Source organism: Bombus vancouverensis, chromosome 1 (assembly GCF_051014615.1).
Source record: "Bombus vancouverensis nearcticus chromosome 1, iyBomVanc1_principal, whole genome shotgun sequence".
Taxonomy (NCBI): Eukaryota; Metazoa; Arthropoda; class Insecta; order Hymenoptera; family Apidae; genus Bombus; species Bombus vancouverensis.
Window position 1 is genome coordinate 6,147,911 of NC_134911.1, and position 16,371 is coordinate 6,164,281.

General features: G+C 33.2%; 1 protein-coding gene across 9 annotated transcripts in view; it reads right to left on the reverse strand.

The window, feature by feature from the left end:
• Positions 1-16,371, reverse strand: part of ETHR (ecdysis triggering hormone receptor) — a 108,562-nt gene that overhangs the window by 7,586 nt on the left and 84,605 nt on the right. For all 9 annotated transcript variants that reach the window (XM_076622994.1, XM_076622965.1, XM_076623034.1 and 6 more), the window contains 2 exons: positions 7,237-7,345; positions 4,646-4,717 (listed from right to left, as the gene is read on the reverse strand). In XM_076622994.1, the coding sequence (XP_076479109.1) occupies positions 4,646-4,717; positions 7,237-7,345 (181 nt within the window). The remainder of the gene's footprint in view (positions 1-4,645; positions 4,718-7,236; positions 7,346-16,371) is intronic.

The following is a 16,371-nucleotide window of genomic DNA, read 5'->3' on the forward strand; positions in this document are numbered from 1 at the left end:
GCAGAGGAGTAGCGTTGTATTTTCTAGTCCTTTATTACCATTGATAAGTTTTGCCCCAGAAATTAGATTCGGCGAAACATTTTTGAATACCTCGAGCTATTACTTTCCCTTTAACTTCTGTTTTCTTCCAATTTTTCGCCACTTGTGCAATCAATCTGGGACTGGAATTCTAGGAAGTTGATATACTGTCACGACTGGCTACAGAAAGTGCAATTTATAAATTTCTCAGAAAAGTATGTAGAAGTTGCGATGGATCTAGGATTATTGGATCTTTTAGTTCTTAAACTTTAAATACTTCTTCCTTGGAATTTATCCGAAAGAATTATTGTCTTTTAAATTGAAGTTATAATATAACCTCCTCGCCATTTTCCTAAGTAGTTTCACATCATCTAGTTTTCACTTTTTAGTTAGAAATTGATGAATCTTTTTCTACCAGTAACAGAATATGTCTATATGATAAGTTTTATTTGAACGAATGATTGAAATTAAATTTAAATATTTCTTCAGTCAATTAAAAAACTGAAACTGTTCCAGATTGTATCTACTTAATAAAGTGCAACGAAACATAACGTAAAACATAACCTTTCAATATTCTAAATACTAAACAACATTTTATACTAATTCTGTATAGAATCATTTCTTTCCATCATATTACGCAAGTCAATTCAACCTTTATTCTATGTTGAAACACGCCCAATAATTTTCTTGCGAAGCCATCTCCATCTGGGTTGCCTTCCATCTTCCTCGAAAGCTTTGTTCTTTTTCACCACGACACCTAATGCCACTCTTCTTTCTTTCTTCGATATTTTTTTTCCTTGGAAGACGATCCTCCAGCAGCTTTTTCACAGACTGCTTTCCCGAGCCATAAATTCAGCGAACAGGGGGCCTCGTCTTTGAGCCGAGTAACAGCGCCCTCGTGATCCACGAAAGGAAAAAAGTGTTACCGATGTGTAAAACTCTTCCTCAGAAGTGGTTCACAGGCGATATTCCTTTTATGACCAGTGATACACGTTGCCTTTCTTCGTTTGGCCAACTCGAACGTGGATGAAACACTAGGTAGATTTTATGACTCGTTTAAATCGAATCTTTCAGCAATATATGGTCGACTTTCTTTGTTAACACTGGACTGCGGATATTTAAATATTTATGAAATATTTAATTTTTAATTGGTATTGTTGAGTCATAGATGATAACAATTATTTAGGTTAGGTTATTTAATTTTAATTTATATCCTATATCTTACGCAATAAGATATGTTAACGATATTTATCACGTAAATCAGAAGATACAAATTAGAATAAATACTTTAAGATTAAATAACCTACACCAAATTATTATGCGTCACCGAGATACCCATTGAGGGGTAAGAATGTAAAAATGCGTAGAATATACATAACCTGCAACAATATATAAAATATTGCAAAACAGTATTCCTTATGATATTTAGGGACCGAAATAAATACGTAGGCCCTTCCACTTCTCTAGTTATGTTTATAAAAATATAAGTTTTCAGAAGTATTCGCAGTCCAATTATTGCGTTTCGAACGAACTACCGATAGATCTAATAAGCTTAAACCTTTTCTTTTGTCGAGAAAACTTTTTACCAAGTGTCGAAAGAGTTTAGTAAAAAGTTTTGAAGTGTTCGTTGAAGGAATTTCTATTTGAAAGACGATGTTGGTTTGTGTGCTTGGAGCTTTCGGGATTTGTGAAGTTCTATCGTAGTTGTGAAGTTAGTAATATGGACTCTCAAAAATTTCTCAATTTTATAAACTCGTTAAACCAAATCGCTACCAATCCATTGAAAGAAAAAGACTAAGTTTTGATTATTTCAGGTATCTTAGGATATATGTGAGCTTTCTGAATATTCTTTTTGATTGTTTCCTAGCCACGCATTTAATTTAATTACATAAAGTGGCTACGCATAGCGATTTTACTTAATGTTCCGGAAGAATGGTTGCATTACAGGCTTATTCATGAGATTACTAATGTAATTCCAGAAGAGTATCCACACTTTTATTAGGACCATCCTTCTTCCAGCCCTACTTCGCGCGCTTGGGGATCAGCCTTTAATAATGATTAGCGTATTTGGATGATTCTAATTTGGTTTGAAGATATTCTATGCTAAATAATTAAACTATGTTCCTAAGCATGAAATATTTATATTTAAGAGTCACATTTAATCATAAATGAAATTGAATTGAAACGTGAATATTTTAATAGTGCATGGTAATTTAATGTAAATTAATGTATCTAGGAACTTTTAAAATTATCAAAACTATTAGCAGTGGTACTAACGCGAGAAAAGTCAAAATCACTGTCAATACGAGTTAAACGAATCTCAATTTTAAAACTTTCTCATAAGATAAGTAAATCTTCGGCAATAACACAAACAGAGAAATAATCGTAAAATAGAACTCGGAACGTATTACGGTGGTTTTTACAGCTTTCCTTTTAATTTCCATCTGGCTAGGTCATCATATTCTGCCCTCGTTATCTCTCCATTTATAATCCTTGCTCGTTTATCACCAGGAGTAAAGTCAGAAATTTTTCAGAGGATGTCTTACGGACCATTAAGGTTTTGCGGGTCACCGTCGTGATTTTCTTATCATCGCCACTCCATATCGATTTTTACAGCCGGATTTCCTCGGAAAATATCCCTGAGGGAAGCTTTTTCTCGCGCGTACAATGATATGGTAACATATGGCTTTAAATTACTATCGTCTTCGGTGAAATTCCCTTTCGCAATGTATATATATATTGTAATTGAGAGAAACAGCTGCCTTTTAGCTTCCACGTATCCTCGATTCTTCTTCAACGCTCTCCTACCTCTGTGGCGTCATATTTCACCGGTAAAAAATCGTTAGTACTGTTAAAAATGGTTAACCGCAGCTATTTTTCTCTTTAATGTTCCTGAAGATAGATCGCATAGTGTGGTATTGAAAAGTTTACTTCAGTTTGTTTTTATAAATATTTTAATGCCAATAGCTTAAAAAACCAATATCTTCTAAGTTCTATCATCTTTTGATTTTTACGCGTTATGGTTGGCACGCATGTCACAGTTTACTAATTTACTTATATAACGACCACTTCATCGATGTTGATACTTGTTGAATCTTCATTTTTAAATACAAATCACAAAATGTCATAAATAGTCTTAAAGAAGTATATTTTTTCGCATTTTTATAGAAAGTTCCATTATATCTAGATATTTGCGCAGTGGTTGGTGCACATGTTACAATTTACCAATATAATATGGAGATCACTTCGTCGATATCGATACGTGTTAGAACGTGTTCATCTCTAAATGGAAATTACAAAATGTTTAAATACCTCTTTTTTGGCTATTAGTCTTAATGTTTCAACGTTTCATTTATTCATATCTCACGTCACGTTGCCGTTTCAATGATTATCTGTATCGCGACAAAAAATCGTCAAGCGTGACCGTGGTGCTTAATTAAACGCTTCAATCGTCAAGCTACAATTGGTATAAAAATAGAACGGAAAAATAAATAAGGAAAAATGTCGGGTAAGTAACGTGCTTAATAGGACGAACGTTATTGCCTACGTAACTGGTGCACGACATTCAACTGCGTGATTCACTGCAGTTTGCAGCTCACGCCACAGTGTTGCGCCACTTTAACACGTTGTTTACGCCCTCTGGCAATTAAGTTGAAAATCGTCTTGGGAGTCGAAAATGTAAGCGGCCCTTCCGTACACTATGGAATGATTTCATGAGAAAATAGATTTGGAACATTGATGAGAATTATCAGCTACAGTAATTAACCTCAGTTATACGTTTCTGACAGATAATTTTACCGAAATCTTAAAATGTAGAATGACTAGATTTAGCAATTACACTTTTGATCGAGAAAGACCAGTCAACTCGTAATTTTAATAGCCAAATAGCCAATAGCCTCGGACAAAATAATTTCTTTACTTAGGGATTTTCTATCTTTTTTAATGTCGTTTCATTTCTATTAAAAACGAACTATGTCATACTTACATTCGAAAAAGCTAAAACTAACCTTTAATTACATTTAATTTATCTCTATTAAGTTTTTAATCATAGAAACTTCTGATTATGGGACCTGGTTAGTAGGTTAAGGTAAAGATAAAAATTCAATGAATTTGATTTTAATTATCATGCGTACGATATTGTTTTATTTATCGAAAAACGTAATATATAATTAAAGGCTGTTAATATATTGCAATAAAAAACTTCGAAATATCGCGATATTAAGTAGTTCCAACTGAAATATACGACAAACGCAGTCAATAAAAACAGAAAAACGAGTTTGCGTTTAATTGCCTTTGCACGAAGTTTATGAATGCCACTTCAGAGTTTCAAACTCTACAATATTAAATTCATGGAGAAAGAAGAGGCCTGACATTCCAAGTGTTTCTCTCGAACGAACAGACTGCAATATTCTGGATATTTCCGTTACATAGAAATGCAGCATCAAGGGCGAATGAAAAAAAGAATGGAGAGGAACAAAGAGATAGCGAAAGAAAAATAAAGAAGTGGAAGAAGAAGAAGTGCAAGAATTGAGAAGCGAATGAAAGCATGGTATGCGTCAACAGCGAAGAAAGCGGATAAAAGAAAAGTGCGAAGTAACAATTCGGTGTTTCATTTTATTTGTCTCACCTGGTGCAAAGCGCCGCCGCAACCCACGCGACGAAGCAAAGAAACGTCGCTCTGGCCTTCGTGCACATATACCTATGCAAAAATACCTTTCGTCAATTCCTGTTTTCGTAAAGGTTTAAAAAGTAACTATTATTTTTGGTTTGATTTGAAAAATAAATAAGTGGGAACCGTAACTGACACGGTGTCGCACACGGATAGTCACGCACGAGTTCTGCATCAATTCACTACTTCAAAGGGATGAATGATTTCGACAGATACGTTTCACCAAGAGATAGGAGAGTAACGTACTTTTGTTTTTAACAGAGTCGTCGCTTTCGTTCGTTGGTGGAATTTCGATAGATCGAATGTTTGGTTAGTTTCCTGTCGATTGAATTTCACAGTGTCTGTTTCGGAACGTGAGTATTATTGTATCAGAAAAGAATTGGATAGAACATGCAGCGTGGGACTTTTACCGTAGCATATTTTTATATAAACGGACGAATACGCGACTAAACACAGGTATACAATATATGTATATATTGTGTGTATAAATTTTGAAATTTCATTGCCATTATAACGAGAATCGATTATCGTGATTATATGGGCCGTTTATTTTGGGAGTGGTGTAAGTCCATTTCCCTTTGTTTCGAAATATCGAAGTGTACGCGTTTCCATCGATTGAAAAATCCTGATAAAGATCAGTAAGCAAAGTAAACTCAGTTTGTCTAAGTTTCTACGTATTAAGTAAATATAAATTCGATTTTAATAAAAAATCAAAAAAATTTAACCAAAATTAAATTCAAAATTTAACAAATGGTTCTTTTTAAAATTAATTAGATCAATATCTTTTTCAGGGTCACGAATGGACTTATATAACTTCTAAAATTAGAGAATTGTGTAATTCATTAAATTTTTATTATTTAATATTTATATGTGTGATATTTGAAAATAAATAGAATATAACTAAATAAATTTAAATTATCATAATATTATTATGTCAGATTCCAGTAAATATTCGTATAACTATTAGATTCTAATGTTAATCCAAAATTATTTAATGAGAAAAGTAAGGAAGATAACAACAATATGTAATACTTCCTTCAGTTTTAGGTTTGTACTTCGATACGATATAAATGTAAGATTATTAACAGTTTAATAATAGTTTAAATGTAATAATAATTACATTTAATTATAACAATTTAATTAAATGATATAATAATTAATCAATGAATGTAATAATAATTTATTAGTATATTACTGATAATTTATATTGCATTTGAACAACTTTTCCACACCCGTACATGCAATATTATGCCAGATACAGAAGTTAGGATAACATTCGCAATCATTTGTTTTTGATTATTGGTGCCTGGATTACTTGGATAAAGTACAGTTTACAAGAAATGGATTTACACCACTTTCAAAATAAACGATTATGCAATGACAATTAGTAACAAAATCTCAATTGATTAAAATAAACGAATTTTTTGAGATTTAAATTAGAAATTGTATAAAAAAATTTTTCGTTTTCTCAATTTTTTCAAAACATGGACTTACACAGTTTCCAAAATAAACGGTTCATATTGACCTAATTTGAAACTTGTATCAACACGTATTATATAGCACATAATATAGCACATAACAGGTTTCTATGGTATATGCAAGTGTTCGAATACTTTCGTGAGCCGATGTATTTCGTAGTATATTTATATACAGGGTGGTTGGTAACTGGTGGTGCAAGCGGAAAGGGGGTGATTCTACGCGAAAAAAAGTTGAAAATATAGAATAAAAATTTTTCGTTTGAGGCTTTGTTTTCGAGAAAATCGATTTTGAATTTTCGCTCGGTACGCGTGCGGTACGTTATAACGGGTCTCACTGTAGATCGTTGTCTCGATGGAAAAATTAAAAAAAAAATTAAAAAAAATTTTTATGCTATATTTCCGACTTCTTTCTTTGCATAGAATCACCCCCTTTCCGCTTGTACCACCAGTTACCAATCACCCTGTATATAATAACGTAAATCCTGAGGGTAAATAAGACGATCGATTTTGGAAAATCAAGTTTATTTTAGGAATAAATTAAATTATATACAATAACAGGTAATAACAAATCTACTAGAAATTTTACCTGGAAAATCGAGAATCGATTTTCTAAGTCCTAAATTACCGTTCATCTCTCGTGATCTAACCTATTCATTAAAATGACTGCCGGTAAAACAGAGCAAAAGTAAAAATGTGGGTTGGCGGGCAGTTTGAATTCTATAGAATTTACATATAATATATATATATATTTTATATATGTGTATAAAGTATACACGTTGACTCATACTTAAGCTATATTTCATCAGCGCTCCACTCGATAAGTATTAAACCTGCAAACTCACTTTGACAAATTTTTCAAATTGATACTTTCCTGGTTACAGAGAACGTAATATACTCGCTACGATTCAAGCTTTAAGTTAGTGTTTTGTTTACTTGGGAGCGCCACACGGTTCGTGACCGGTTTCGTAACTATTTCAAAACCAATTGTCTCTGTATTTGTCGAAAGTACACAGAAAGATGCTACGTGTTTACTTGTGAGATATTGCTCTATAAAATATTCCCTTTACTTACCCAACCCGTAGGGGCTCGCAAATTGCATAATACCGCTCGAAACTGATCGCCAAGATCGTTAGAACCGAAGCGTGTGCCACAGTCAATTCTACAAATGGTACCGCTTTACCTGAAATCGGAAAAATTTGCTATTAGCAGAGAATTACTCAAATTATTGTTAATCGAAAATTACAGAGGAAAAATATAAAATAATTAAGAAATATTAAGAAATAATACAAAAATATTTCACTTTGTTCGTAAGTCTTGTTCGTTGGTATTGTTCATAAAAATATCAATTTGTTTAGACATCCGCAATCTAATTATAATATAGAATAATTTATGAATTAATAAATAATTAAATACTTTATGTACTAATGCTAAATGACTGAGGTTGACTACTTTTAGAGAGGTTGGGAGAGGCTGGTCCGATTACTGGCTGGGATATTCTACTGATTGATCGATCAGCTGACTACAGAAGCAATTTGATTGGCTGTTGATATTTGCAATGCTCGAGTTTATGCTATACATTCGTATCGTATGTACATATATTCAACATATTAATACAATTGTCCATGCAAATAAACGGATCTTATTGTAAATGTGATTATTGTGTGTTGAATATTTCTGAAATTTAATTTGACGTGCTAGAAATGCCATCTCGTTTGTCGTTGTAATTTGCCGATCAGAGAATAAATAATTGACGGAATTTCGTGACTGAACAAATAAATGCCAGATATTTTAATATTTCAATCTAAATGTTCAAAATTAAACAGGAACTTTGAACACGAAAGTCGGGTCAAGTTTCTCTTTTAAAGAAATACCTATTATTATCGAAACATGTATTTTATATAACGGGTAACTCAAAGAGAAACTTTCATGTATGATTAACGAGATTTAACCCAATTCTCGATTTCATGTTAAAATATATTTTCAAATATACTTAATATATAATATAAATATATCTATAATAATAATAAATATATATAAATAGTAATAAATAATAATATATAAAATATGGTTAATATGTAATATATAAATATTAATAATAATAAATATATTTAATATAATTTAAACATTTAAAACTGAGCTGCCACTGAACCCGAAAATCGCTTTAAGCTTTTCTTTCATACATATAATGTGGACTGTTTAATTATTATTAATGAACCGTAACTTAAGACGGTGTTTCACATATAATTAACGAAGTTTATTCCCAGATATTCGATATATTCAGCTTCATCCTCTCTTCTGACATAACTGCAACGGGTTTCAAAAGTGGAAGGGTCAATTTTCTCGTTGAACAGCCGGGAACGAGATTTACGATTAGAGATTTATGGTTGCGGAAAGGAAGCTTGCTCGACAATCAGGGTGTCGCAATAAACTGGTACGAAGCTCTGGATGCTATTATTTTCTGTATACCTTTCTTCCATTTACTCTATATCCACGGAGTCCAGAATCGGCTGAGTAATTTTGTCCTTGTACTGTTTCCTCGAAGTCGCCGTGTTTTTTCGGTGAATATATCCACAACGAAACAGGAAGCATTCTATTAGGAACATAAAGTCCTCCAAGCCGTTACCCCTTTACTTTTTACTCGACAACTCCTCTGGCAATTTATTTTGCTATTTAAAGCGTACTTCGTGTTTCAGATTATTATAGCCATACATATATTTATAATTGTTGCATAACAATTATTCCTTTATGCTTCATTATGGTACCTAACTTTCAATTTTTTAATATAACTTTGAATAATTTTTAAATATAACTTTTATTTTATTTTTTATTATATTTTTATTTTTAAATATAACTTTAAAAGACACGGTCTTTCAATGTTTTAAAACATATTTCACGATTTGAATCATCGATGGTTATCATAGAGTGGAATCTCATACCACGCAAATTTTTTTACTTTAATTTCATCGTAATGTTGGTTGTAATCATTGCGAGGAATAATCGTTTTTACAACTAATCTAGTTTTAAATAATAATAAAACATTTCTCTTCGGCAATTCCACTTCCTTGATTGCATTAATTTTTTTTCTTTAAAAAAGGTAGAAAATAAACTTTTTAAAACAAACTTTTCTCCGGTTCTAATAAATTTGTTTCTGAAATTGGAGAGTTTTGGAGGGCTGGATCGAAGTTTACGAGACGAAATTAGAAAAAAGTTTCCAATAATAGCACCGTCAAAGATTCCGGAAGCTTGGCAAACGCATAAGCCATAGGAAATTATGAGTCATTCTGGAGCATTGATCCACTTCGGTTTCCAAATATTTGTTCTTGTCGACGTTGCGTTCGTAAACACAATCGTCGCAAGAAGAATTCAGTCCCCGTATTATTATTTTGCCTTGTACCGGCCACCGTTATTTTTAATTCTTTATGCGTTTTAGTGATATTTGTAGAGCATCTGCAACGCTGAATTATGTAATTTGACTTTCTGGAACATATCCAGTTACTAACACAAAATAATTTATTCGAAAATAGATATTATTTTAACTAAGACATCGAATATCCCTAATGCTATTCAAAGATAAAATAAAGTCACTCGTTTTCCAAACAGCCTGTATTATGTTTAAAAGATCACAAATCACGCGGATCACAATTTGCCCTTCTTTTAAATATATTTAAATCCACAGTTTCGACATTGTACAATTTACTATTATCAATCTTTGGAATATTTTGTATAAAATTTTAAAAACAGCAACGAATTGCACGACTATCGAAACAGATAATCGTATCTTCAGATTCATATTTACTCGTTTACTTTACGATCACGCTGTACAATCTTCAATGCGATATGTGAAAGTGGTTTCATCTCATTCCGTCGAATTTCTGCACGAGTTTCCAACAAATCACTGCAATTGCCGTGAAAATTCTCTACGAAGGAAAATAAACTAACGAGAAAGAGATGTATATTCGAATCCCGTCAGATTTTTCCTTCCTTTTTTTCCTCGTGCAAGTCATTTTCGAACGTGCACAGAACGATAATAATGCGCTGAGCATTTCTCCTCGCGCAACAGGAAATGCCCCTTCAAGATTGGACGACTTCCGGTCAAACGAAGCGGTAGAACCAGCTCAGCAACTTCCAATGCTTGGAAAATCTACCAACGCAGCGCATGTGGAAAGAGAAGAAACTGAACAGCGCTCTACTTTGTTTCAATTTCACCCACCTTTTAAATTGCATTTTGGTTTTATTATTAAACATACTCTTTAATTTACATCCGTCTGGCTAATTTTTTTCTACTGAATATAATTTAGATTCACGACTCCGCACGATGCAATTAACAGAACGCATCGATTAAAATACTGCGTTTAATTGTTTCATTAAAAATAGAAACGTCAACGCGAGAATGGATAATTCTCGTACTTTCTTTATGACTGTTTGAAAATTAAATGTTTCGTTAATGACGAGTTGTAAATTTATTTTTTGTCAGATTTATAATTATTTATAAGAGCATGAAAAATCGTGGTATACAGTGGAATTACTATTTTAATATAGTAGTATAGTAGAGTAGTAGTAGTAGTATAGTAGTAGAATTACCATTTTAAGTGATGATGGTTTTATTCGTTAAATCGAATCTGTGAACCAACCCTCTTATGTTACAATGGATTAGGTATGTTGTGAAGTGTGTAAAATGATCGAATATAAATATACAATTTTTTGAAGAAGAATTTCTTTGAATAATTCCAAGTCGACAGGTAGATTGAAAATAGTCCACTTTTCGTAGTTAACATGGTAAACGCTTTGTAAAAGGGGAACGAAATATCGCTGTACGCGAACGAAGAATAAACGGAGTCGTGTAGCAACGTGAGTATTTCAAAAGGTTACCACGATCTTTATCGTTGTCGTTGTAGTCGTATATCAAATGCGAGGTCTTATCGAACATGCGAACTCGCCTGCATAATGTCTATTGGATTGGCAACTAAGTGATTGCGGATTTTGCCAATACCACCTAATGACAAAATCCGCAATCATTTAGTTGCCAACCCAATAGTTTGAGGATTCACGCACGACCATCTTGTCTTTGTTTCCTACCTCGTTAATGACACTGTCCTTACACTGATACTCGTACGAAAGGGAAAGGAAACAAAGGTGAAATATATTTTTCGTCGGAAAAAAGGAAACAGAGAGCGAGTTGCTGTGAAAAATATTGTAAAAAGAATACTTAATGCGAAAAAATGTGCGCTTCCAGAAGAAAGACGAAAAGATACTTTTTCCAAAAATACTACAAAAACATTTTTGATGTAAAGAAGAAAGAGATGTTAAAGTATATAAAATACACAAATTTACACAGTGACATTTTCCAATGGTTAACGACGTGACGAGCGTAATATGAGCATTTGTAATTATTTAAACGATCAACGTCGTACAGTGCATTAATGCAATTACGCGTACGACATTTACATTACAACGAACGAATAGCGATGGTCGAGAAATGAACTGGAAGCATTGATTTGCAATTATCGGGCTTTCGAATTGACAATGAACAGCACACCGAAGAATTATTTGCTTTCAATAATTTATCAACGATTAACCGAAACTCCCTTCGTTATTTATTCTTTCACAGTTAATAAAACGATTCGTTGCATCTGTCAGCGTTCCACTTTGTTGTTATTTTGTTATTTATGAGTATCTGGCGTAAACAGAGAACACACTTCGGTTACGGTCAAATTGGAATCGAACGGACGTTCGATGTTGAATTATGGATTTCTAAAAATTTCAAACAAACTTCAGTTACTTCCAGCGTGAGCTCTAAGCGTCTATAAAAGCAAGAAAGAAGAAAATACAAAATATAAAACGAATATGAATATTGTACGGTGTGTTTCATTTCCAATAATTGGAAATAAGGTTATACTTTCAATTAAGAATTTTCAAAGGAAGTTAGAAGAATTGAAAGATTCCTTATTTTCGACGAATTTGTACCTTGAAGTATGATTTTTCAAATACAGTTGAAGAATTTAAAGATTCTTTTTTCTTCAAAATTCCATAATTGTCAAAATAGTCCTCCGTGAATATTCCTAAAAATTCTCATAAATGCAAAAGTAATTTTATTCTAATATGCAACCACGAATTTCCTTTTCTACATTCCCCCCCATGAAGTTCTTATCAGTCCTCGTTAACGAAACATGTTTCGTTGTTTCGCCCGTGAAACCTGCGCCCGATAAGAAACGCGCGGCTTAAGACGGATCGTCGTATTTTTGATTATCGCTCCGCCTAGTTCGAGTCCAGTATTTGATAGCAAGAGGTTTGTTTTCCGGGAAATTTTCTCCTACAATTGACGGGTATTCTCGTCACGAAGCACGTGACAATAAAATACCAATGATTTGGGGAGCAACACTAATAAATTAGAATTTCCATATTCGATGTAAATTTCGTTCTATACGTTTAATTATATTCATTTGGGCAGACGGATTTGGCTGAAGCGAGAAGTTATGAAAATAATTACAAAATTCGTTGGTTATATTTTAAGAATTTTTACTCGTACGGACGAAGATCTCATTGGTCAGGTCTTAAGAAATGTTTTACTTTTATATGTAAAAGATTAATTGTTCCAAAAACTATAAGCTACTTCAAACCTCTATCAGTTGTATTATCGCGTTAGTTTCTAAGATTATTGTATAATTGTATATAAATCTGTTGTTTAAAATCAATAAAATACTAAATGCGCCAAGTGCAATAAGAAACGTATTGTTGCAATATTTATAACCAACACTGTGTATTCGTTAGACTAACGAAACAGCTGATGAGAATTTGTTGGGTCTAGTTAAAATGTTCCCAAAATTTCCAGTAATTTTCTGAAAGTTCAAGCCACTTTTTCAGCGTTTCTGTCAAAGAGACGAGAGTATCGCCAAGAGGATCCGGCGGTGGGAATCGGCGGCGCCTTTTCCATTCTATTTCCTGCCACGAAGGTTAAAGAGAATTGGATAGAAAGCGGCAGGACAAGGAGGTGTTATGCCGGGCGTAGCATTAAATGCCTTAGCCTCTAAGAGCAACGGTAATTCCTAGCGGGAGGTAGAAGTTGAGCCGCTCGTTTCAGCCAGCCATCAACCTTGTCCATCGCATCGAGCTCGAGCCGAGTGTGTCGTTTGCTAACGCGTGCCCTTTTCGTCCATTTTGCCATAGCCTTGTTCAGGCAAGTCCTCAAGGCCTTCACGAAACAAATAGAACAGCAGATCGACTCGGAGAAGCTTATTTAATTAGCCATCGTTCGCAGATTTTATCGCTGAAATTTATTCTTTGGGTCGATCTTCTCTGCATTCGCCTTATCGTTAGTTGGCACCGGTTGCATAGTTAATCTGTGGGACATGCGAAGATCGTCACGTTCACATTACGTCGAACGATCATTTTACGGAAGATCGGAAAGTTTCACTTTGATTACGAAGCAATGTAGGAAATAATTGTAGGAATTGTAAAAATAATAATAAAAAATAACAATGTAGGAAAAAATAACGCTACTGAAAAGATTCTTTGTTTATATAGATATAAACATGACGAGGTTTCAACTGCTTAACTAAAAGGAAGCAAAAATAAATAGTAATGATAATAATAGTAGTAAATTTTAAACAAACATAGATGTTGTCACATGAAGAAATTTTGGAACTAGAAGATGGAATAAGTAAAGACTGATAGACTTTTGTAACGAGAGTTTATACCGCGTGGTTCTAGGAATTTAAATTCATGAAAAAGCACAAAATTTAAATTCGTCTTTGTTGAAATGACAAATCTGAAACTGAAACTAACAGATGTCTGACAAACAGAGAAATATGTACAAGCGAACATAGTATGTGTATTATGAATTTAAAGGGATGTTCCTACGGCGTTTTCCACTGCAAGTGAAATTAGATTTGTCGTTGAAGAGTAGGACCAGTAGACGTGACATTTCAAAGAAACCTTTTTGCTAATGAAAACGGTAATACATTCGAGAGAAAACTGATAGTACGTGAGAAGGACGCTAAAGGATTTGAGATTGACGAATCGTCAAAGGAAACGCATCCTGCATTGTTATTTCCACGTATACCTTCTCTTAAGGGATTAAAAAATTGCTTAGCTCGTTCTTTAATTTGCGTAATTTTTAAACCAGTAATTTTCTTTACTTGTCTCGTCTTTAAGCTTTTAGTTTACGGCTGAATTTGACGCGGAGCTGTTTCTCTGTAAGGCAGAGTTTCACGCGAATTACGCGTAAACGATACAGCACTGCAATGTGTAACATAATGCTGTTCTCTACGCAAGCACATTGAAATGAAGTTTTTGATAACTAAATTATAATTTTTTTTAAAGATATGATGCATATACTTTAACTTTAATAATTTATTTTAATAATTAATAATACAATTGAGTGTGACACATGTTAAAGCACGGTACGACACATAGAACCACGTCACAATTTTCACGCTCATAGCGCGATAGTGTCTGTCAAATTGCTCTTAGTTTTCTATTTTGAAACGACATTTGGAGGTTGAAAATTCTACAAAATTATAAGGATACGAATCGGCATGTTAAAAAGAGCATCTAATAATGGTTTGTTTTAATAAAAAGCGACAATTGATACCTGACACTGACGTATCAAAAACAAAGGCTATATGTTCTGTCTGTATATTCTTAACACTGTTATAAAACGTTCCGAGGTAAGACAAACGTGAAGCAAGACAAATGAAAAAGATCATTTAGTTCAAACTGTGAGCGAATGAGTCAGTAAAGCGAGCCACTATAGTGGCTCGCCGTACCTAAGAGTTTAAAAGCCTGTCTTTCGTTCAAATTTTAGGAATTTAAGGAATTTCATTGCAATATAGTAATATACAGCGAAACATAATACATAAATATATCATTTGAAAAAATACATACCACAATAAACAAGTGTTTAACATAATTGAATAAGTTCATTTTTTCCCCTTATGTCCGCAATTTTTAATCTCAGTATGCATCAAAATTGCAGAAAATGCAACAGAAAAGTTTCTAATTGCAAATATCACTCTATTACGTTCTCGCAGAAAACAAAGGATTTTCCTGTTCCCTTTTCTATGCGTTAGTAGATTAAACTCTTCGATTGAATTACGTTTACGTTTATAGTTTCAATTCTGGCAAAATGAACACCGTTGCTCTCTTTTGTTCTCTATCCTTATTATCGTTAACTATTAATGTTTACCAGTTTGTAAATAAATAATTACCATAATAAATTGATCTCGTTAAAAGTTGGTGCAACTGGTTTCTGGGCGGTTCAGAAACTGGGAATTAAATTTTGTTCGTTAAAACATAGTTTAATAGCGAGATACTGGAGGATTTCAAAATGTTATCTATGTCATATTGGAAGCGAATGATTCGATGGACGTTTCTCAATGAAATTTTGATTATATTTGATTCAAAATTAAAATATTATATATCGAAAGATTCAGAATTGGAATGACGGAAATTGCAGCGTTCGAAATTCAATGATTCGAAATTCAGCGTTCAAAATCGAAGCGTCCAGAAGATTCAAAAACTCAAAATTAAACGAAATCGAAGCATTCAAAATTTAAACATTCCATCATCGAATTGTAATATTATACATCGAATATTGAAATATATTCGAAGCTCAAATATCTAAAAAATAAACATTCAAAATTCCGATATCGTCATCGAAATATCGTGTGGTGTATCGATAAATATCGTGTCGTCAATTATCCATTTAAAGAGCGTTTTTGCTTAAAGAGCGTTAAAACACAACCTCTGAAATTATCGTAAGAAAATCCTCGATGGTAGCAATTTAATGGATTCTCGACCTAAAGTAATTCGAAGTGAAACAGGTGGTTCCATCGCGGGGTCGATCGTTCTCGATGATCGATGAAGACAAAAGTGTTTCCAGTAGGACTGTTTCAAACTGATCCCTCGTAAATATCCCCAAGCGCAACGAAGAAGTAACGAAACAAGGCTAACAAATTATACCTGCTGTCTGACACTGGGGAAACAATTTCCTTCGGGGTTAGCCTTTACGCGGAACAGGCTTACCCTTGTAGAGTTTTACATTCAAATGGAAATTCCTCCATAAAGGCGTCTCCGCGAGAATGTCTACATCTTTTCAGTCTCGTCTGTTCTTATTTTCCCCTCGCGCTCTATTGCAATTTATCATTCGGCAAAAATTAGTAAGAATTTCTTTTTTTAAAGATAATGAACCATCTCAATTAAAACGGA